This window comes from Carcharodon carcharias, chromosome 6 (assembly GCF_017639515.1).
Source record: "Carcharodon carcharias isolate sCarCar2 chromosome 6, sCarCar2.pri, whole genome shotgun sequence".
NCBI lineage: Eukaryota > Metazoa > Chordata > Chondrichthyes > Lamniformes > Lamnidae > Carcharodon > Carcharodon carcharias.
Window position 1 is genome coordinate 187,250,545 of NC_054472.1, and position 22,264 is coordinate 187,272,808.

General features: G+C 45.0%; 1 protein-coding gene across 1 annotated transcript in view; it reads right to left on the minus strand.

Annotated features, from left to right (window-relative positions):
• Positions 1 to 22,264, minus strand: part of LOC121278865 (transcription initiation factor TFIID subunit 4-like) — a 164,133-nt gene that overhangs the window by 51,969 nt on the left and 89,900 nt on the right. Inside the window, exon 12 of the mRNA XM_041189322.1 lies at positions 13,286 to 13,411. Coding sequence (XP_041045256.1) covers positions 13,286 to 13,411 — 126 coding nt within the window. The remainder of the gene's footprint in view (positions 1 to 13,285; positions 13,412 to 22,264) is intronic.

Here is a 22,264-nt window from a genome sequence, read left to right on the forward strand (position 1 = left end):
AATAGCAGGAGATCCCAAATCACTTTACAGCTAATGAAGTACTTTTGAAATCTAGTCGCTGTTGTAATGTAGGAAACACAGCAGCCAATTTGTGCATAAGGCTTCACTAACAGTACCGAGATAATGGCCAGATAGTTTGTTGCAGTGACGTTTATCGAGGGATAAATATTGGCCAGGGCACTGGGAGGACCTCCCCTGCTCTTCACTCGTGCTGCAGAATATTTAGCATCCACCTGACAGGGCAGACAGGGCCTCAGTTCAATCTCATCCAAAAGGCAACACCCCCGACAGTACAAGTCCTCCAGCACAGTAGAGTGCCAGGTTAGACGCTAGGCTTTAGTAAGTCTCTGAAGTGGAACTTGAGCCCACAAGCTTACGGCTGGAGAGTTGAGAGAACGACCCACTGAGCTGGAGCTGACCCATACAACTAGACAATTACTTTGGAACTAAAAGCAAAAATACTGCAGATGCTAAAAATCAAACAAAAACAAAAAGAGCTGAAAAACTCAGCAGGTCTGACAGCATCTATGGAGAGGGAAACAGGGTTAATGGTGAATCCAATATGACTCTTCTTCAGAACTCAGAAGTGGTTTCAAAGAAGAGTTATACTGGACTCGAAACATTAACTACATTTTGGTTCTGGTGTCCCAATTGGAACCTTTGGCTCATTCCAGACACAAGAACCTGAAATCTTTCATTTTAAAGGAAAGATGCAAGTTGTATTGCGCACAGTAACATTACCTAGTAAGACCATTAGACTGCTTGATATTATCTCAAGCTGCGGGGACTATTACCAAAGCACTATAGGAAACAAATCAGAAATATTGCCCATTACATACCCAGCAACACTCAAAATGTTCTCTCTAGACCAGGAGAGCAATCAAGTGTAGAAGTATAAACAGTGAACTACTGCACTGTTAGTGTTTGTGGGATTGACATTAATTGGATCTCTCTTTTGGAGAACTCGCACAGGCATCAGGGGCCGAATGGGCTCCTTCTACGGTATAGAGAAAGTTTACAAACTGGCCCACAATCTTGTGAAAGTTGCTGGGTATAAGCGCAAAAGGTGGGAAAAGTATATAGGAAGTTTTCCACTGAGACTGTTAAATGCTAATGTCAGGCTGACTGGCCTATCGTTCCCGGTTTTCTCTCTCCCTCCTTTCTCGAACAGCAGTTTTACATTTGCTAACATCCAATCCGCTGGGACTGTTCTAGAATCTTGGGAATTTAGGAAAACCACAATCAGTACATCCACTATCTCTGCAGCTTCTTAAAAAATTAATTCATGAGATGTGGGCATCGCTGGATAGGCCAGCATTTATTGTCCATCACTAACTGCCCTCGAGAAAGTGATGGGGAGCTGCCTTCTTGAGCCGCTGCAGTCCATGTAGTGTAGGTACACCCACAGTACTGTTAGGGAGGGTGTTCCAGGATTTTGACCCAGCGACAGGGAAGAAACGGAGATATATTTCCAAGTCAGGATGGTGAGTGGCTTGGAGGAGAAATTCCAGGTGGTGGTGTTCCCATGTGTCTGGTGGCCTTATCCTTCCAGATGGTAGCGGTTGTGGGTTTTGAAGGTGCTGTCGAAGGATCCTGGGTGCACTCCTGCAATGCATCTTGGAGATGGTACACACTGATACCACTGTGCACCAGCGGTGGAGGGAGTGAATGTTTGTGGATGGAGTGCCAATCAAGCAGGCTGCTTTGTCCTGGATGGTGCCAAGCTTCTTGAATGTTGTTGGAGCTGTACTCATCCAGGCGAGTGAGAGCATTCCATCACACTCCTGACTTGTGCCTTGTAGATGGTGGACAGGCTTTGGGCAGTCAGGTGGTGAGTCACCACCGGATTCCGATATATGGCTAGTCCAGTTCAGTTTCTGCTCAATGGTAGCCTCCCAGAATGATGATAGTAGGGGATTCAGCAATGATAATGTCCTTGAATGTTAAGGGGCGATGGTTAGATTCTCTCTTGTTGGAGATGGCCATTGCCTGACACTTGTGTGGCCTGAATGTTACTCACAACTTAGCCTAAGCCTGGATAACATCCAAGTCTTGCTGTATTTGGACATGGATTGCTTCAGTATCTGAGGAGTCACGAATGGTGCTGAACGTTGTGCAATCATCAGCGAACATCCCTACTTCTGACCTCATGATGGAAGGTCGGTCATTGATGAAGCAGCTGGAGATGGTTGGGCCTAGGACGCTACCCTGAGGAGCTCCTGGAGTGATGTCCTGGAACTGAGATAACTTACTTCCAACAACCACAACCACCTTCCTTCCTACTATGTATGATTCCAACCAGCGGAGCGTTCCTCACAATCCCACCCCCGCCACCCAATTCCTATTGACTCCAGTTTTGCTCGGGCTCCTTGATGCCACACTCGGTCAAATGCTGCCTTGATGTCAAAGGCAGTCACTCTCATCTCACCTCTTTTGTCCATGTTTGAACCAAGGCTGTATTGAGGTCAGGAGCTGAGTGACCCTGGCGGAACCCAAGCTGGCAGTCAGTGAGCAGGTTATTGCTAAGCAAGTGCCGCTTAATAGGGGTCGATGGCCCCTTCCATTACTTTACTGATGATTGAGAGTAGACTGATGGGGTGGTAATTGGCTGGATTGGATTTGTCCTGCTTTTTGTGTACAGGACATACCTGGGCAATTGTCCACATTGTTGAGTAAATGCCAGTGTTATAGCTGTACTGGAACAGCTTGACTCAGGGCACATAAAGTTCCGGAGCAGAAATCTACAACTGTACGGTGGTCACTCCTACCGATACTGTCATGGACAGATGCATCTGCAGCAGATAGGTTGGTGAGGATGAGGTCAAATATGTTTCTCCCTCTTGTTGGTTCCCTCACCACCTGCTGCAGACCCAGTCTAGCAGCTATGTCCTTTAGGACTCGGCCAGCTTGGTCTATAGTGGTACTACTGAGCCGCTCTTGGTGATGGACATTGAAGTACCCCACCCAGAGTACATACTATGCCTTGCCACCCTCAAGTGCTTTCTCCAAGTGGTGTTCAACATGGAAGAGCACTGATTCATTGGTGGGTGAGGGCAGTACATGGTTCCTGATGTCATGTGGCTTCATAGACTCCAGAATCTATGTTGAAGACTCCCAGGGCAACTCCCTCCTGACTGTACACCAGTGTGTCGGCACCTTTGCTGGGTCTGTCCTCCCAGCGATAGCGGTGCCTGGAACATTGTCTGGAAGGTACGGTTCCGTGAGTATGACTGTCAGGCTGTTGTTTGACTAGTCAGTGAGACAGTTCTCCCAATTTTGGTACTAGCCCCTAGATGAGGACTTTGCAGGGTTGGAAGGGTCTGGGTTTGCCATTGCCATTTCTGGTGCTTAGGTTGATGCCAGTCCATTCCTTTTAGGCTTTTTAGTGGATTGATACAACTGAGTTTCTTGCTAGGCCATTTGAGGATAAGAGTTAAGAGTCAACAATTAACAGTCAAGCTCTGTGGAAATAAATGAACTAGATTGTTTTTTGTGACAGTTAAGAATGGTTTCATGGTCATCATTAGACTTTTAATTCCAGATTTTTATTGAATTCAAGTTCCATCATCTGCTGTGGTGGGATTCAAACCCGGGTTCCCCAGAGCATTACCCTGGGTCTCTGGATTACTATTCCAGCGACAATACAACTACGCCACCATCTCCCCTGTCAGCTGCCTTTTTTAGAATCCGAGGGCATAGTCCATCAGCTCCTGGCGGCGGCTGGAATAACTGCCACTCCTGGGGATAACTGAAGTCAACGAAGGGATGATAGTGGAGAAATTTGTTTGGAGTTTCCAATGGCTGCTCCAAAGATTTTGTGGCAAGTGTACACTTAGAGAAATTGGTCCATTTGTCTCCCTCCACTGGTGTTACTCAGGTTGCTCAGTGTGCTGGGTTATACTCCCCCACACCAGTTCTCACCAGCTCTTGGTAGCCTTCAGCACATACCCTTTACATAAAAAACAACTGTATTTTTTTGTTTGAAAGCCAGAAAGAGAAACATTCAAAAAGAAATGGGAGAATTTAATGAGGAGCTGTTTGCAGCAGAATTCTAAAAAGGCTAGTGACAGTAGCTCTTCCAAGTTACTCTGCAGTTATTTTTATTCAAAACTAATTGAATCGCTTTGTACCCACCAGACAGAAAGCCTCAAGGGTGAAGAGGAGAAAAACTACAGATGCATTTCTGATTCAGACTGAGCAAAGACAATGAAGTTCCAGCATTGCAGCAGCGAGCAGGAGCCTGTAATAAGCCACAGAGCCCATGGGACTCTCCGACTAAGGTACAGCAAACCAGGCCAGGACACTGTCTGGATGGGACACCATCCGGACGGAGCAGACTGCACATCAGAATAGGGAATGACTGTATGGCACAAAACACAAACTAAGCACATGTTTTCGTAAATTTAATGAGAGCTGCGAGGAAATTTTTACCAACAGCCAAGTCCCAACCTGTCTCTTTCACACATTGCATTTGGGAATAAAGAACAGGCACAAAAAAAAATGTAGAAATAAGGCCCATCCAAAATTAGATTCCTAACTCTAGTCATTAAAGCTGCAAAAGTAAACAGAAGTGGTTGGTCATCCACGTGCCCATGCCTATTACTTTTTGAAGCAACAGTTTTAACAAAATCTATCACTGCATGCCTTAGGCCTTGAAGCATCCCTTTTGGGCAAGCTGACTGGAGAGTAAAGAACTGGGGTCAAAGTCTCATGAAAAGGGGCCAACCATTTAGGATGTACAAGAGGAGAAATTCCTTTGGCATTTGCTACCGCAGGGAGCTGTGGATGCTCCACGGTTGAGTCGCTTCACCACAGGGGCCGGTAGGTATTTTTTTTTTGTTCTCGGCATGCCTCCAGCTGCATAGATGGACAAGTAGCAACTGAAATCCGTCGGGTGCGTGGCGCACTTTTGCTGAAGGCTGAAGAGACCAACTCCACGAGAGGCCGGTTTCTGCTCCAAGTTCCACATGTGAGGCCTTGTTGTGGGCCGTTGTTCCGTGCTGGTGCCCCTTGCTGAGCGGCTGTAGCCACTGAGCATCAGGATGGTGCACACCATTCCACAGGTGGTGGTCATTTTCCTCTGTTGTCAGCTAAGGAATCTGAAGCATAAGGGCATAGTGGAGCAAGGTGGAGATGAGGGAGAGTGCCAGAGCAGGCATGAGGAGCTAAATGGCCTACCTGTTATTATACTCTTCGGTGATTGCTCAATTTTCAGGTGTGTTTTTTTATTCATTCATGGGATGTGGACATCCCTAGCTGCGCGGCTTGCTAGGCCATTCCAGGGGGCATTTAAGAGTCAAGCACATTGTTGTGGGTCTGGACTCACATGCAGACCTGACCAGGTAAGGGTGGCAGATTTCCTTCCCAGGTGTGTTTTTACGACAATCAACAATGGTTTCATGGTCGTCATCATCAGACTTTTAATTCCAGATTTTTGAATTCAAATTTCACCTTCTGCCGATGGTACATTACCCTGTGTATCTGGGATACTAGCCCAGTGACAATATCAACAGGCCACCGCTTTCCTTTGGCTTGGTTTGGCTATTTAAAAAATGATTCCAGAAAAAAACCTCTCAGCTTAAGAGCAGAGGATTTCTAAGTGTCTCGTCACATGCAGCACTGTTTGCACGATGAGAGGTTGAAGCCTGCGTGAGGCTGAAGTCTGCTGAGCAACAGATGAATTATTAGGACAGCAGTATATCAGAATTCTGAAAGAAGTGGTAGATTTTTACCGAATGTCTTTTGAAATCCATGTGCATCGCATCGACAGCATTACCCTCATCGATCCTCTTTGTTGCCTCAAAAAAACTAGTTAAAAGCAATTTGCCTGTCACAAATCTATGGGCGGGGTTTTCTGCACCCGCCCACCGCCGGGATATTCTGGTCCCGCTGCAAGGCGATGGACTTCTGGCTGGGGCGCCGCCTCGCATGTGGCGGGTCCTGCCCACAATGGGGCCAGAAAATCCCAGCCTGTGTTTGCTTTCCTTAGCTAAATCTATATTTATCCAAGTGACTATAATTTTCTCCCAGATTATAGTTTCTAAAAGCCTCCCCACCGCCATGTTTAAACCAACTGGTCGAGAGTTGCTCGACTTATCTTTACACCCTTGTTTGAACAATTTACAATTCTCTAGCTCTCTGGGACCACCTCTATATCTAAAGAGGATCGGATGATTATTGCCAGTGCTTCTGCAATTACCACTTCTACTTTCCTCAGTATTCTCAGATGCATATCGTCAAGTCCTGGTGACTTATCAACTTTAAATACAGCCAGCCCATCTAATATGTTAATCAATTTTTAGCCCACCCCTGTCTCAACTCCCTTCTCTTTCACTATGAATTTGGCAGCTGCATCTTCATCCTTGATAAAGGCAGATACAAAATACTCAATCCGTATTTCAGCCATGCCCTCTGCCTCTTTAAACTGGACTCAGGGCGTGAAGTGAATTTCAAAGCTCGAGATTGAGTTGAAGATCCATTTAGCTCCACATTATTGTGCAGGACAGCTCCTGCACATTTCTAGGAAGGAGGTGAAGGTGAGTGTTGTGGCATTTGTACAGCTGTCCTACATACTTTGCCCTGCAGTTCTGGCAAAAGAAGTCCAAGTGGTAATCGAAAAGCAACTCAACATACTAAGCTGATATGACATTTAAAAAAAAACAGAGACTTTGATCAGCACTCAAAGGACTGTTTGCTCCCTCCCCAGGTGCGCATAATTCCTGCCACACAGTTAACTCACAGAGCAAATGTGCGGCACTGTTACAGCACAACTGGTACAGATGTCAGAATTGTTATAGCGCAGGAGGCAGACATTCGGACCGTGTTTGCACCAGCTCTCTGAATGGCACGTGAAAAGGACATTCTTCTGCCCTCTCCCCCATAACCCTGCACAATGTTTCTTTTCAAATAACAGTCTGAGTCCCTTATGAATGTTTCAATTGAACCTGCCTCCATTACGATCTCAGGCAGTGCATTCCAGACCCTAAACACTCGCTGAGAGAGAAAGCTTTTTTCTCACATCGTTTTTGCTTCTTCTACCAATTATTTTAAATCTGTGCCCTCTGGTTCTTGATTCTTCCACCAATGCAAACAGTTTCTCCATATCTACTTTGTCCTGATCCCTCATGATTTTGAATACCTCTATCAAATTTCCTCTGGACCTTTTTTTCCTAGAGAGACGAAGTCTGAATTTCTCCAATCTGTCTTCATAACTGAAGCTCCTCATCCCTGGAACCATTCTCAAACCTCTTCTGTGTTCTCTCCAATGCCTTCACATCCTTCCAAAAATGCAGAACTATACACTATACTCCAACTGAAGTCTAACTAATGTCTTATACAAGCTCAACATAACCTCCTTCCTCTTGTATTCTATATTTCCCTATCAATAAAGTATAGGATACCGTATGTTTTATTAACTGCTCCCTCAAGCTGTCCTGCCACCTTCAATGACTTATGGACACATACACTCAGGTCCATGCACTCCCTTTAGAGCTGTACTCATTTTATATCGTTTCTCCCCGCTCTTCCCAACAAAATATATCACCTCACATTTCTCCGTATTGAACTTCATTTGCAACCTGCCCTCCCATTCCAAATTGTCTATGCTTTTCTGAAGTACTACGCCATTCCTCCCCATAGTTTACAATGCTTCCAAGTTTTGTACTATTCCCCCTCAGCTGATGAATCAATACTGCATGTTGAACACTTGAAGGAAGCACCAAGGGTGCAGAATGTACTCTGGGTGGGCCGCTTCAATGTCCATCACCAAGAGTGGCTCAATAGCACCACAACTGACCGAGCTAGCTGAGTCCTAAAGAACATAGCTGCTGGACTTGGTCTGCGGCAGGTGGTGAGGGAACAACATTGCTGACCTAATCCTCACCAGCTACCTGCCGCAGACAGTATTGATAGGAGTGACCACCGCATAGTCCTGCCTTCACATTGAGGATACCCTCCATCGTGTTATATGGCATTACCACCATGCTGAACGAGATATATTTCCAACAGGTCTAGCAATTCAAGACTGGACAACCATGAGGCACCATGGGCCATTAAAAGAATTATACTCAAACACAATCTGTAACCTCATGGCCTGGCATATCCCCCACTCTACCATTACCACCAGGCCAGGGAAATCAATACTGGTTCAATGAAGAATGTAGGTACGCATGTCAGAAGCAGCAACAGACATACCTAAAAATGAGTTGTCAACCTGGTGAAGCTATAACACAGGACTACTTGCATGACAAACAGCATAAGCAGCAAATGATAGACAGAGCTAAGCAATCCCAAAACCAACAGACCATATCTACGCTCTGTAGTCCTACAACATCCTTTTATGAATGGTGGTGGACAATTAAACAACTCACTGGAGGAGTAGGCAGCATCACAAATGACACCATCCTCAATGATGGGTGAGCCCTGCACAGTGCAAAAGATAAGGCTGAAGCATTTGCAATAATCTTCAGCCAGAAATACCGAGTGGATGATCCACCTCTGCCTCCTCTGGAGGTCCCCAGCATCACAGGTACCAGTCTTCAGTCAATTTGATTCACTCTACATGATATCACGAAACGGCTGAAGACACTGGATACTGCAAAGGTCCTGACAATATTCTGCCAAGAGTACTGAAGACTTGTGCTCCAGAACCTGCTGCGCCCCTGGCCAAGCTGTTCCAGTACAGGTACAACACCGGCATCTACCCAGCAATATGTAAAATTGCCCAGGTATGTCCTGTAAAAAAAAAAGGACAAATCCAACCCAGCCATTTACCATACCATCAGTCCACACTTGATCATTAGTAAAGTGATGGAAGGGGTCATCAACAGTGCTATCAAGAGGAACTTGCTTAGCAATAACCTGCTCACTGACGCTCAGTTTAGGTCCGCTAGGGTCACTTAGCTCCTGACATCACTACAGCCTTGGTTCAAACATGGTCAAAAGAACTGAACTGCAGGGCGAGGTGAGAGTGACTGCCTTGACATCAAGGCAGCATTCGACCATGCGTGGCATCAAGAAGCCCTAGCAAACTGGAGTCAATGGGAATCAAGGGGAAAACTCAGCTGGGTGGAGTCATACCTAGCACAAAAGAAGATGGTTGTGGTTGTTGGAGGTCAGTTATCTCAGCTCCAGGACATCACTGCAGTAGTTCCTCATGGTAGTGCCCTCAGCCCAACCATCTTCGGTTGCTTCACCAATGACCTTCCTTCCATCATAAGGTCAGAAGTGAGGAAGTTTGCTGATGATTGCACAATGTTCAGCACCATTCACGGCTCCTCAGATAATGAAGCAGTCCATGTCCAAATGCCAGACATTGGCTGACAAGTGGCCATCTCCAACAAGAGAGAATCCAACCATCGTCCCATGACATTGAATGGCATTACCACCACTGAATCCCCCACTATCAACATCCTGGGCGTTACCACTGATCAGAAGCTGAACTGGACTAGCCATATAAATACTGTGGCTATGACAGCAGGTCAGAGGCTTGGAATCCTGTGACAAGTAATTCACTTCCTGACACCCCAAAGCCTGTCCACCATTTAGAAGGCACAAGTCAGGAGTGTGATGGAATACTCCCCAATTGCCTGGATGAGTGCAGCTCCAACAATACTCAAGAAGCTTGACACTGTCCAGGACAAAGCAGCCCCGCTTGATTGGCACTACAGGCAGTGGCGTAGTGGTACTGGCACTGGAATGGTAACCCAGAGGCCCAAGGTAGTGTTCTGGGGACCCGGGTTCGAATTTCACCACAAATTTGAATTCAATAAAACAAAACCTGGAATTAAAGGTCTGATGATGACCACAAAACCATTGTCGATTGTTGTAAAATCCCATCTGGTTCACTAATGTCCGTTAGGGAAGGAAATCTGCTGTCCTTACCTGGTCTGGCCTACATGTGACTCCAGGCCCACAGCAATGTGCCTGACTCTTAAATGCTCTGTGAACGAGGGCAATTAGGGGAGGGTGATAAATACTGGCCTAACCAGCAACGCCCATATCTCATGAACAAATAGTTTTAAAAAAAATTCACTCCCTCCACCACCACATAAAGTAGCAGCAGTGTGTACCATCTACAAGATGCACTGCAGGAATTCACCAAGGCCCCTCAGGCGGTACCATCTAGAAGGAGAAGGGCAGCAGATAAATGGGAACACCACCACTTGAAGCTCCCCTCCAAGCCACTCACCATCCTGACTTGGAAATATATCAGCCGTTCCTTCACTGTCACTGGGTCAAAATCCTGGAACTCCCTCCCTAACAGCGCTGTGGGTGTACCAACACCACATGGACTGCAGCGGCTCAAGAAGGCAGCTCACCACCACCTTCTCAAGGTCAGCTAGGGATGGGTAATAAATGCTGGCCCAGCCAGCGAAGCCCACATCATATGAATGAATTAAAAAAAAAATCGAGTGACAGATGCCACCCGAAGCAGATGATACGGATTTTTCAGCAACTCCTCTAAACACTGGTCACACTGTGAGTCGACTGGTGGCACGGAAACTCGACTTTCACACAAGGGTTTCTAATCGCCACAGTCAAAGAACTCGCCTTGGAATCTTCTCCCAAACGACACGTTCTCTCGGATGCCTTCAACAAGGATCCACCTCCAGGTTTTTGATCTCCCCTTCTGACACTCCTCTCCCCTGCATCACCGCATGCATTCAGCTTCCATGCACTCTGAGACTCAGCCATGCCAACAGAACTCATCTGCTTAACAGGCCTGCAGTAAGGAATCACCAACCTTTGGCTGTCTCCTCTGATATTCTGGCCTTTTGCAAGCCCACACTGCCTTGAATCTGCCCGCTGCAGCTTTGTGCCTTTAATTCGGAGCCTTTTCCTCTGCTCCTTACTTGAACTTCAATGAACAGGACCCGTTTCCGATTCCTGTTCTAGTTCCTTGCCTTAGCCATCTTGCTGGAACTTTCTTCTGTCCCTCTCCCTGGTTTCTGGGACTTTCCTCTTTCCTTCTGGAAACTCTGCCCTCGGTAGCTCCCACATGCCCAACTTCTTCTGTGTCTCTCTGTGTAATGGCGTTTTTCTTTCGAGTCATCTGATCTTTTTGTCCTGTCTCACTTTTGCTTTCGTTTCCTCTTCTGCGCAGGGTTAGCGTTAAATAAAAACAAACGAAAGAAAAACAAACTGCGCCCGTGTACAGGGCCTGAAGACATGAACCTACCCAACTGTGCATGTGCGGCCATTTTCAGGCCGGCACATGCACAGAACCAGAAGGTCGTAAAAAAGAACTATCTACGTATGTGCAGCCATTCTAGCGCCGGCGCACTCGCAGAAACCTCGGAAGCCTATTTGGAACTGTAGTTCCCAGTCTCAGAGGGCCCGAACTTGGTGTTTAAAAGAGTTAAGTTTTCTTTTATTCCTTCTCTCGGACTTGCAACATTGTCCAGAAACTGAACTGGGCTAGCCATATAAATACTGTTCCTACAAGAGGCTGGGAATCTTGTGGCAAGTAACTCACCTAACTTCCCAAAGCCTGTCCGCCATCTACAAGGCACAAGTCAGGGGTGCGATGGAATACTCTGCACTTGCCTGAATGAGTGCAGATCCAACAATGCTTAAGAAGCTTGACAGGGCAAAGCAGCCCCCTTGACTGGCACCACATCCACTCCCTCCACCACCAATACACAGTGGCAGCACTATGTACCATCTACAAGATGCACTGCAGAAATTCACCAAACCTCCTGAGACTGCACTTTCCAAACCCATGACTGCTACTACCTCGGAGGACAAGGGCAGCAGACACATGGAAACACCACCATCTGCAAGTTCCTTCCAAGCAACTCACCATCCTGACTTGGAAATATATCGCCGTTCCTTCACTGTCGCTGGGTCAAAATCCTGGAACTCACTCCCTAACAGCACTATGGGTGCACCTACACCACATGGACTGCAGCGGTTCAAGAAGACAGCTCACCGCCACCTTCTCAAGGGTAACTAGGGATGGGCAACAAATGCTGGTCCAGCCAGCGACACCCACATCCCGTGAATGAATAAAGGAAAGTTTTTGTATTGTCTACAAATTTTGAAATTGCTCCCTATACACCAAGGTCTAGATCATTAACATCTATCATGAAAAGCAGGGTCCCAATACTGACCCCTGGGGAACTCTAGTACAAAATTTGCTCCAGCCCAAGAAACATCCATTAATCAATACTCTGTTCAGTTGTACATCTGCACTCCATTTATATGGAATGCAAGAGAATGACACGGCTCCACTGTACCAAAATGGGCCCACTGCCACTTTCCAGAGCCACCTTGGCCAACACAGAAACACCATCACCTGCAAGTTCCCCTCCAAGTCACTCACCATGCTGACTTGGAAATATATCACAGTTCCTTCACTGTGACTGGGTCAAGATCGTGGAACTCCCTACCCAACAGCACTGGGGGTGTACCTACACCACATGGACTGCAGTGGTTCAGGAAGGCAGCTCACCACCACCTTCTCAAGGTCAGCTAGGGATGGGTAATAAATGCTGGCCCAGCCAGCGAAGCCCGCAACCCTTGACTAAAGAAAAAAATTTATGAGAGGGGTCAAAAGCAATTTTCCACAGACAGGAACCCACGATGCTAAGTTTTCACAGTTTAGATGCCATAACTTCCAAAATGGTGGATTTTTCTGGCAACTACTGTCACATTATCCCTCCTCGCACCATTTTCCACTTCACTTTTATTGTTCAACTTTTGCCATTGGCCTCCCAACTGGCACTTTTAAACTTCTGATTTAAGCATTTGCGAGCTTAACCAGCCCAATGGCTTTCTGGTCAGGTATACCTTTCGTCATCTTTGGGCTTCAGCCTAGCTGGCTGGCCGGCAGGTATTTGACCTTAAAACACTGCAGTGTCCCTTTTGCAACTGTTTATGCAACACTTATTCCCTTTTGTAATCAAAGGAACACATAACATTAACAAATGTTGTCCAGCCAAAATGTAATTTCAGGTGGTGGACAAAAATCCAACTCAAACATTCCTTTTAAACGCTCTTTGCATTGAGCTCCTTTGAGTAGAAGTGCAGCTTGTCCATGAGCAGTTTACATTTTGAAAGGTCACTGCTATCGTTAATTTCTCCCAAGGAAACTAACAGGCCTCTCAACTTCAAAGTGCAAGACAGCCCAGGTTGCTGGTGCCTATGCATCCGCTTATCTTAGAGGAGCGTTGTTCAAGACAGACAAATTAACCGCAAAACAGAGTCAGGAGTACAGATACACCACGACACAGCAAGTCACTGAAGCCTGTCAGTATCTAGATCAACTAAAAGCTATCCTTACCTTTGCTAATCTCAGCAGCGCTTCTCTTTCATCTTCATCTTTCCGCTGCTTCTCCAGCCGATCCAACTGCTCGAAAAACTTCAGCTGTGACCGGGTATCGTTCAACAGGCTGTATCGGTCATCATCCTACAGGAAAAAGATTAACAGCGAGTGAGTCAAGCTGTGAAATGCTACTCTTATTGAATATAGGTTGCTTAAATTAATTTGGGAGTGAATTTTATTTTCCAACTCATTCATGGGGTGTGGCAGTCGCTGGCAAGGCCAGCATTTATTGATCATTGCCCTCAAGGGCATTTCAGAGTCAAGCACATTGCTGTGGGTCCAGAGTCACATACAGACCAAACCAGGTAAGGACAGCACATTTCCTTTCCATAAAGACATTAATAAACTGGATGGGTTTCCACAACAATCCAGTACTTGTCACAGTCACCATTCCTGAGATTAGATTTTTATTCCTAATTTTTTTAATTAATTGAATTTAAATTCCCTGAGCTGCCATGGTGGGATTTGAACTCATGTTCCTGGGTCATTAATCCAGGCCTCTGGATGACTGTACCCATGCAATACAAGCACATTATCTTATAATTAACCACAAAACAAGCTACTTAACCTCTATTCATCACATTCCAATCTAACAATGCCTCTTTTTTAAAAAAAAAAGCACAAAATTGTCGAGACGCTTAATGGAGATTAAACGACCTGGACCAAAATCCATTTGCACTGCCTTCTGGACTACAATGTCAGTCTAGGATTGTAAACTCAGAGTACTGCTCCCTGGTTTCATAATGGGATGTTAGTGATCTCAACTTGGGTTCTGACATGCCCTCGCTTAGTGCCTATGGGAAGCCTGTGAAATACAATTTTGCCAGCAATATAGCAGAGTTGAAATAGGAGGACATCGTTTAGCCACCCAAGACTGTTCCACCGCTCAATGGGATCATGGTTGAACCATATCTCCACTCAATCCACCCATCTTGACTTCATATCAGATAGTACCCTTGGCTTGTGAAAAATGTGTCAAACTCAGATTTAGAATTGCTATTTCAGTTTGTATTTATTGGGGTTTTTTTTTGGAGGTTGCTTCTCTTTTTAAAAGCACTGTCCTTCCCACAAACTGAATTATTCATCATGGTAAATTTCCTCTAACTGAGCGCCTTTGCAGGCCTTTGAGAAGGATCTTGAAATTGCTTTATTTGCAATCCCCCACCCCCCAGCCTTTGAGCTAATGTTGATATCAAAGATCAATTTTATTTAATAACATGATTTTTCCGGAAAACTGAAACCAGTGAGGTAATTACTTCCCCACTACTTGCTTCTACTTAGCATACTGCTTCCTCTGTCTCCCATCAGCAATCCTCACTATCGGCCAAGAGGGTGCATTTCATTCAGGAATGTGAGACGCTGTCACAATGGCACCTTTCTTTTGTTGCCCATCCCTAACCGCCCTTGAGCCAGGTGGCTTGCTAGACGGCAGCTAACAGTCAACCACGTCACTGTGGGTCGAGAGTCACGTAGGTCAGACCAGGTAAGGACGGCAGATTTCCTTCCCTCAAGGACATTAGTGAACCAGATGGGGCTGTTTTTTTTTTTAAAACGACAATCGACGATAGTTTCGCGGTCACCGTTACAGAGGTGAGCTTTCAATTCCAGATTTTTATGAATTGAATTTGAACTCCACCAGCTGCCAGGGTGGGATTTGAACCCATGTCCCCAGAGCATTAGCCAGGGCCTCTGGATTATGAGTGCAGTGACATCACCACTGTGCCGCCGTTCCCCCCCACCGCCTCCCCGACCCCCCTTAAGTTCCAGCTCGTGATACAACACAGGAGTGGGCCATGTGGCCCATCGTGCCTGTGCTGGCTCTCTGAAAACGCTATCAACTTTCTCTTTGTCCACAGCTCTGTATTTTTTTTTCCCCTCTAAGTACGTATCCACTTCCCTTTTGAAAGCTATTAATCGCTTACTCCACCCTTTCAGGCAGTGAATTCCAGATCATAAGTCAGCTTTTAAAAAAAAAATCATCAACCCCCTGGCTTTATTGCCAATTATCTTAAATCTGTGTCCTCTGGTTACCAATTCTCCTCCTTCTGGTTTTCTGTCGAAATCAAAATTGGTTCTGTGTCTGGTTTTGGGGATTAGAGATTTCCTGATATCCTTTATATAAAATAAAACCCAAGTAAAAATATATTAGTTACTCCCAAAGGCTATAATTAGAACTAAAGAACATATGAGTTTGCCCAATGGCTGTAGATAAATGGAGTGCATGATGCAATACGGAGTCACGTAGACCAGAAAGCTTTGCATTTAGTTTAGTAGTCTGAGAGAAGTCAGGTGATTTACCTGAAGCAGGCGTGGTGTTTATATGCCTGACCCCATGATTCTAAGAAAAGATGGGAGCCAGAAGGAGGACGACAGAGGAGCGATATTGGATGTTGTGAAAAAATTAACGCCCAGAGGACACAGTTATTAGTCACTTGGCAAAAGAACCACAGGGCACACAGGGAAACCTTTATTGCTCTTGAACTGAAAGGTAAAAGGAGTGACTGTGGATGCACTGCCTGAAAAGAGGCAGCAGAAGCAGATTCAATAACAACTTTCAAAGGGGAATCGGATAAATATCTGAAAAGGAAAAGGAAGCATAGATTGGGGGAGGAGCAGGGGTTATAGTATTAATTGAATAGTTCCTTCAAAGAGCCAGCACAGGCACAATGGGCCAAATGGCCCTCAATGCTGTTGTATCATTGGATGATCTTAAAAGGGACTTTTTGGAGGGGGTGGTGGGATGTGGGTGGTCAGTGGGGCGAAGGGGAAGTGAAGGAAGAGAGGACAATGTGAATTCTCTTCCTGCTTGCTATCCAATATCCTCTGCTGCTAGTCAGCCTGTGTGATACTGGGAAAAGCCTTAGCTGTGATGCACAGTCCTTGCTTAGACCAGAGGCCTGGGCACTTGAGCACCGATGCCTAAATTTCCCTGCATCAATCACTGCCTTTCGGAGTGGTAAAGGGGCAAAATATTTGAGGGAATAAAAAGACCATGGGGAGAAACACACAACTTCTGCACATCCTTACCATGAAAGTAAACCAGGCAATCAGTCCAACCAGTCCAGGCTGATGTTTATCTACCACTCAGGCAGTTAGTCCTACCTCTTGTTTACCCAGCATGTTCCCATATCCTTTCATCCTTGGCTTTCATCCAGTCTCCAAATGTTGACAGCCATTAAACATTAAACCAGGAAGTGAATTCTCAACTAGGGAACTTCCGGCTCCCCTCAGTTCTGAACCCCTTTCCATTTAGTTTTCTGTCTAGGTCCCTTGCTCTTGATTCCCCTGCACCAAGTACTGGAAATGGACATTTTTTTTCAATACAAAAAAAACTATCCGTCCTTTCAGCGTTTTAATCAAGCTGAGAAGAAAAACCACCCCATTTAGCTGAGCTAACTTTTCCTTCTGCCACAGGACTTGCACAGGTCATTTACATTTTCCTCTCACTGGGAAAGAGAACATCAACAGCTTCCAGTAACTTAGGCTGCACACTGAATTAGGGCTCCCACAGTAATGAAAACCCAACAGTGACATTTCCAAATTGGATGGAGAAGTGCAGAGACATAACTCATCAATTGTGCACCGCACACAGTCAAAAATTAGATTTACACAGAATTTTAAAGTACAGAAAAGGCCACTTGGTCCTACAGATCTATCCCCATATAAATGTTCCAGACAAGCCTCCTCCCACTCTTTCTCCTCTCACCCTGATAAGAGCATCCTTCCATTCCTTTCTCGCTCATGTGTCTATCTAGCTTCCACCGCCCCCCCACCCAAATAAAATGTATCTATGCCATTTTCCTCAACCACTGGTAGAAGGTTTAACCGGTCTCTGGGTCAAGAAGTTTCTCTTGAATTCCTTACTGGATTTATTAATGACCACTGTGTGTTCATGGCCCCGAGTTTTGGGCTCTCCCTCAAGTGGAACCGTCCCCTGTTAAACTCCATAGTTTTGACGATAAATTAGTACAGCTGCTGCATTAAGAGTTCAGATTTTATTTATTTTCTCCTGCCAAGTTCAGTCGATACAGCAGCACATCAAATACACATTATTGAGCCCTGGTAGCAGATACAACAAAATTCATGAGTTGCTCGAAGGCAATTAACCTCCCTTTGGAAATTACTTAATTTTACTAATCTTTCTCTTTATAAATTATTTCAGCAGGATGTCGGCCCTCAAACATATAATTGTCTGTGTGGTTTTGGAGTTAAACTTAAAAGCACATTGCTCTGGATTGGAGAATTGCAGCCTGTGGTTGAAGACGATATGTAATATGTTGCTAGCTCGGACATGAATTTTAAAAACTTCAATGAAGCTTAAAGTCATAAAAAAAAGGATAGTTTTTAATGTAAAAAAATAAAAGACGAGGTGGATTTTTGAGATATCTGACACAAGAGATCTTGACCAGAAAAATTCACTTTGTGATGACCACATGTCAAAACAGCAGGCTCCCAACAGCTCAGTCCCATCGTCCACTGACGGCAATTTGAGACACCCCCACCAAAGCAGACAAAAGTCACAGTTTAACACCGTAAATTCAGCATCCCTGGCCTCTGGCACATTCACTATTTGCACCATCCTGCTTGGGGCAGCTGGGCTTTCAGTGGCCTGGGTCACTGAAAGCACAAGATAAGATCACACGGAGTTAGAGGTAATGTATTAGGTTGGATAGAGGATTGGCTAACCAACAGAAAGCAGAGAGTCGGGATAAATGGGTCTTTTTCTGGATAGCGAGCTGTAACTAGTGGGGTGCCATGGGGTTCGGTCCTTGGGCCCTACTATTTACAATCTATATTAATGACTTGGATTCAGGGATAGAAGGTACTGTAGCTAAATTTGCAGGTGACACCAAAATAGGTGGGAAAGTAAATTGCAATGAGGAAATAAGAAATTTACAAATGGATATGGACAAGTTAGGTGAATGGGCCAAAATTTGGCAGATGGAGTTTAACGTGGTTAAGCGTGAGGTTATCCATTTTGGTCGGAAGAATAAAAAGGCAACTTATTATTCAAATGGAGAGAAACTTCAGAATGTTTCAGTGCAGAGGGATCTGGGTGTCCTTGTGCATGAATCACTGAAAGCTAGTATGCAGGTAACAAGGAAGGCAAATGGAATTTTGGCATTTATTGCTAAAGGAATAGAGTATAAAAATAGAGAAGTGTTGTTGCAACTGTACAAGGCATTGGTGAGACCGCCCCTGGAGTACTGCGCACAGTTTTGGTCCCCTTACTTGAGGAAGGATGTAGTTGCATTGGAGGTGGTTCAGAGGAGGTTCACTAGATTGATTCTAGAAATGCGGGGCTTGTCTTATGAGGAGAGGTTGAGCAGTTTAGGCCTACACTTGCTAACTTGCTACAGTTTAGAAGGATGAGAGGAGATCTAATTGAGGTATATAAGATGATAAAGGGGATAGACAAATTAGACGTGAGGCGGATGTTTCCCCTTGCGGGGCATTCTAGAACGAGAGGCCATAGTTTTAGGCTAAGGGGTGGTAGATTTAAATCGGAGATGAGGAGGAATTACTTTTCTCAAAGGGACGTGAATCTGTGGAATTCAGTACCTCAGAGTGCAGTGGATGCCGGGACGCTGAATAAATTTTAGGAGATAGACAGATTTTTAACCAGTACTGGGTTGGAAGGTTATGGGGAGAGGGCGGGAAATTGGAGTTGAGGCCGAAACGAGATCAGCCATGATCGTAATGAATGGCGGGGCAGGCTCGAGGGGCTGAATTGCCTACTCCTGCTCCTAGTTCTTATGTTCTTGGTGCTAAACTTTGGAATTCGCTCCCTAAACCTCTCAAGCTCCCTCTCCTCCTTTAAGGTGCTTCTTAAAATCTACCTCTCTGACCACACTTTGGGTCACCTGTCCTAATATTGCCTTATGGGGCAACGTGTCAATTTTTTTGTCAGAAACCCTCCCACGAAGCACCTTGGGTGCGTGTTACTATGCCAAAATAAATTCAAATGGTTATCAAGGAAATGAGCCCCCCTGATTAAATTAGCATCCATAAAATAGATGGTGATCTTCGGAATTCTCTACCCAAGAGGGTATGTGGATGCTCCATCACTGAATATATTCAAGGCTCAGAAGAGATATTTCTGGTCACTCAGAGAACCATGGGATATAGGTGGGCAAAGAGAGTTGAGGCAGAAGATGAGCCAAGATTGTACTGAATGACGGAGCAGGCTTGAGGGGCCATATGACATACTCCTGCTCCTATTTTTATGTTCTTATCCATTCCAAAAGTAAATGGCAGTGACTAATTGGCTCAGTAGTTTATTCCATTGAAGACCAAAAACTCGGACCCATCCGTGGCTCACCCATGAATTTAAAGATAGTATTAGATTAAAAGAAGAGGCTTACAGTGTTTCAAAAAAAAAAGTAGCAAGTCTGAGGATTGGAAGTGCTTTAGAAACCAGCAAAGGGCCACCAAAAATTGATAAAATGGGGGAAAAATGAGTAAATTATTTAGAAATACAAAAACCAGATTGTAAGAGCTTTTATAAGTACATAAAAAGGAAAAGAGTAGCTAAAGTAAATGTTGGTCCATTAGAAGCAGAGGCAGGAGAAACTATCAAGGGGAATGAGGAAATGCCAGAGGCACTGAATAATTTTGTCTGGCTTCACAGTAGAATACAGGTTTCATTCCAGAAACGGACAATGACCTAGGGGCTAAAAACTGTGAGGAAAGTAAGGAAGTTAATATCAGCAGAGATAAAGTACTGGAGAAACTTAAGGGACTAAAATCCAACAAATCCCCAGGACCTGACACCTATAGCCCAGGGTTTTAAAAGAGACAGCTGCAGAGATAGTGGATGGGCTAGTTACAATTCTCCAAAATTTCTTAGATTCAGGAACAGTCCCACTAGATTGGAAGCTGGAAAATGTCGCACCACTTTTCAAGAAAGAAGGGAGAGAGAAAACAGTGAGCTACAGGTCAGTTAGCCTAATATCAGTTGTTGGGAAAATGCTGGAATCTATTAAAGAAGTCTTAACAATGTGCTTAGTAAGGCATAGTATGATTAGAACAAGTAAACATGATTTTACTAAAGGGAAATCCTGTTTGACAATTTTATTAAGAGTTTTTTTGAGGATGTAGGGACTGGAGGAGGTTCCAGAGATCGGGAGGGTTGTAGGGGTTGAGGGAGGTTTCAGAGATATGTAGGGATTGTGGAAAGTTACACAGATAGAGAGGGGTGAGGCCATGGAGTTATTTTAACACAGGGATGAGAATTCCAAAACTGATGCACAGCAGGTTTTTAAAGTGAGGAGAGTCAAATAGGAAACAAACAGGGAAGTGTTCCATATGATAAAATGTTTTCACCCAGAGGGTTGTGGGGGTGTCTGGAACTCCCTGCCTGAAATAGTAGGGGCAGAAACCCTCAACTCATTTAAAAGGTGTCTGGATGTGTACCTGAAGTTCTGTAACCTCCAGGGCCAAGGAGGAAGTGCTGGAAAATGGGGTGAGGCTTGGTTGGGGGGTTGCTTTTCAGCTGACATAGGCACAATGGGCAGAGTGGCCTCATTCTCTACTGCTAACTTTTCTACATTTTATAAATGTGGGGAGGAGGAATGTGCAGGGATGTGGGGAAGAGGGTGGCAGAGTGACAGTATGCTCCTGAGCAGAGCCAGAATGGACATGATGGACTGAATGGCCTTCTTCTATGCTGCAACAATTCTATGTAACTAGTCGGGTAGATAAGGGGAACTAAATATAGTGTACCTTGATTTCCAAAAGACATTTTATAAGGGGCTGCACAAAAGGTTAATAGGTAAGATAAACTCATGGAGCTGGGAGATGACATTTTAGCCTGGACAGAGGATTGGTTAACGGATAGAAAGCAGAGGGTGGGCATAAACGGGACCTTTTCAAGTTGGCAGGCAGTGAATAGTGAAGTGCCATAAGGATCAGTGCTGGGGCCTCAGATATTTACAGTCCATAGAGGGATGCTGTGGCATAGTGATATCGTCACTGGACTGGTATTCCAGAGACCCGAGCTCAAATGCCACCACGGTAGATGGTGAAATTTGAATTTAATTAAAAAAAATCTGGAATTAAAAGTCTGATGATCACCATGAAACCATTGCCGATTGTCGTTAAAAAAAACCATTTGGTTCACTAATGCCCTTGCTTGGTCCGGCCGACATATGACTCCAGGCCCCACCAGCAATGTGGTTGACTCTTAAATGCCCTCTGAACAAGGGCAACAAATGCTACACCCACATCCCATGAGCTAATAAAAAAAAAAATCTATATCAATGACTTAGATACATTGCTCTTGATCTATTTGTCTAAGTTGCTGATGACACCAAGCTGGGTGGAAAGGTAAGCTGTGGGGAGGACAGAGAGAGGCTGCAGAGAGATATAGACCTGTTAAGTGACTGGGCAACAAGATGGCAGATGGAGTATATGGGTGAGGGGACCAAATTAGTGAACCTTCGCTGCTCTGCCTCCAATGAAAGTACATCCTCTCTTAAATGCGGAGACCAAAACTGCGCGCACAACTCCAGATGCCAAAACATTGGTCGTAAGAATAAAAAAGCAGAATGTCTTTTAAAAGGTGAGAAATTTTTAAGTGCCTTGGGCGTGCTTGTACAAGGAACGCAGAAGGTTAGCTTGCAGCTGTAGCAAGCAATTAGGAAAGCAAATGGCATATTGGTCTTTACTACACGGGGATTGGAGTACCGGAATAAAGACTTGCTACAATCCTACAGGGTTTTGGCGAGGCCGCATCTGGAGTTGTGCGCGCAGTTTTGGTCTCCACATTTAAAAAAGGATATACTTTCATTGGAAGCAGAACAGTGAAGGTTCACTAATTTGGTCCCTGGGATGAGGGGTTTGTCCTATGACAGGCCGAGTAAATTGGGTCTATATTCTCTAGAGTTTAGAAGCATGAGAGGCAATCTCGACGAAACCTACAAAATTCTGAAGAGG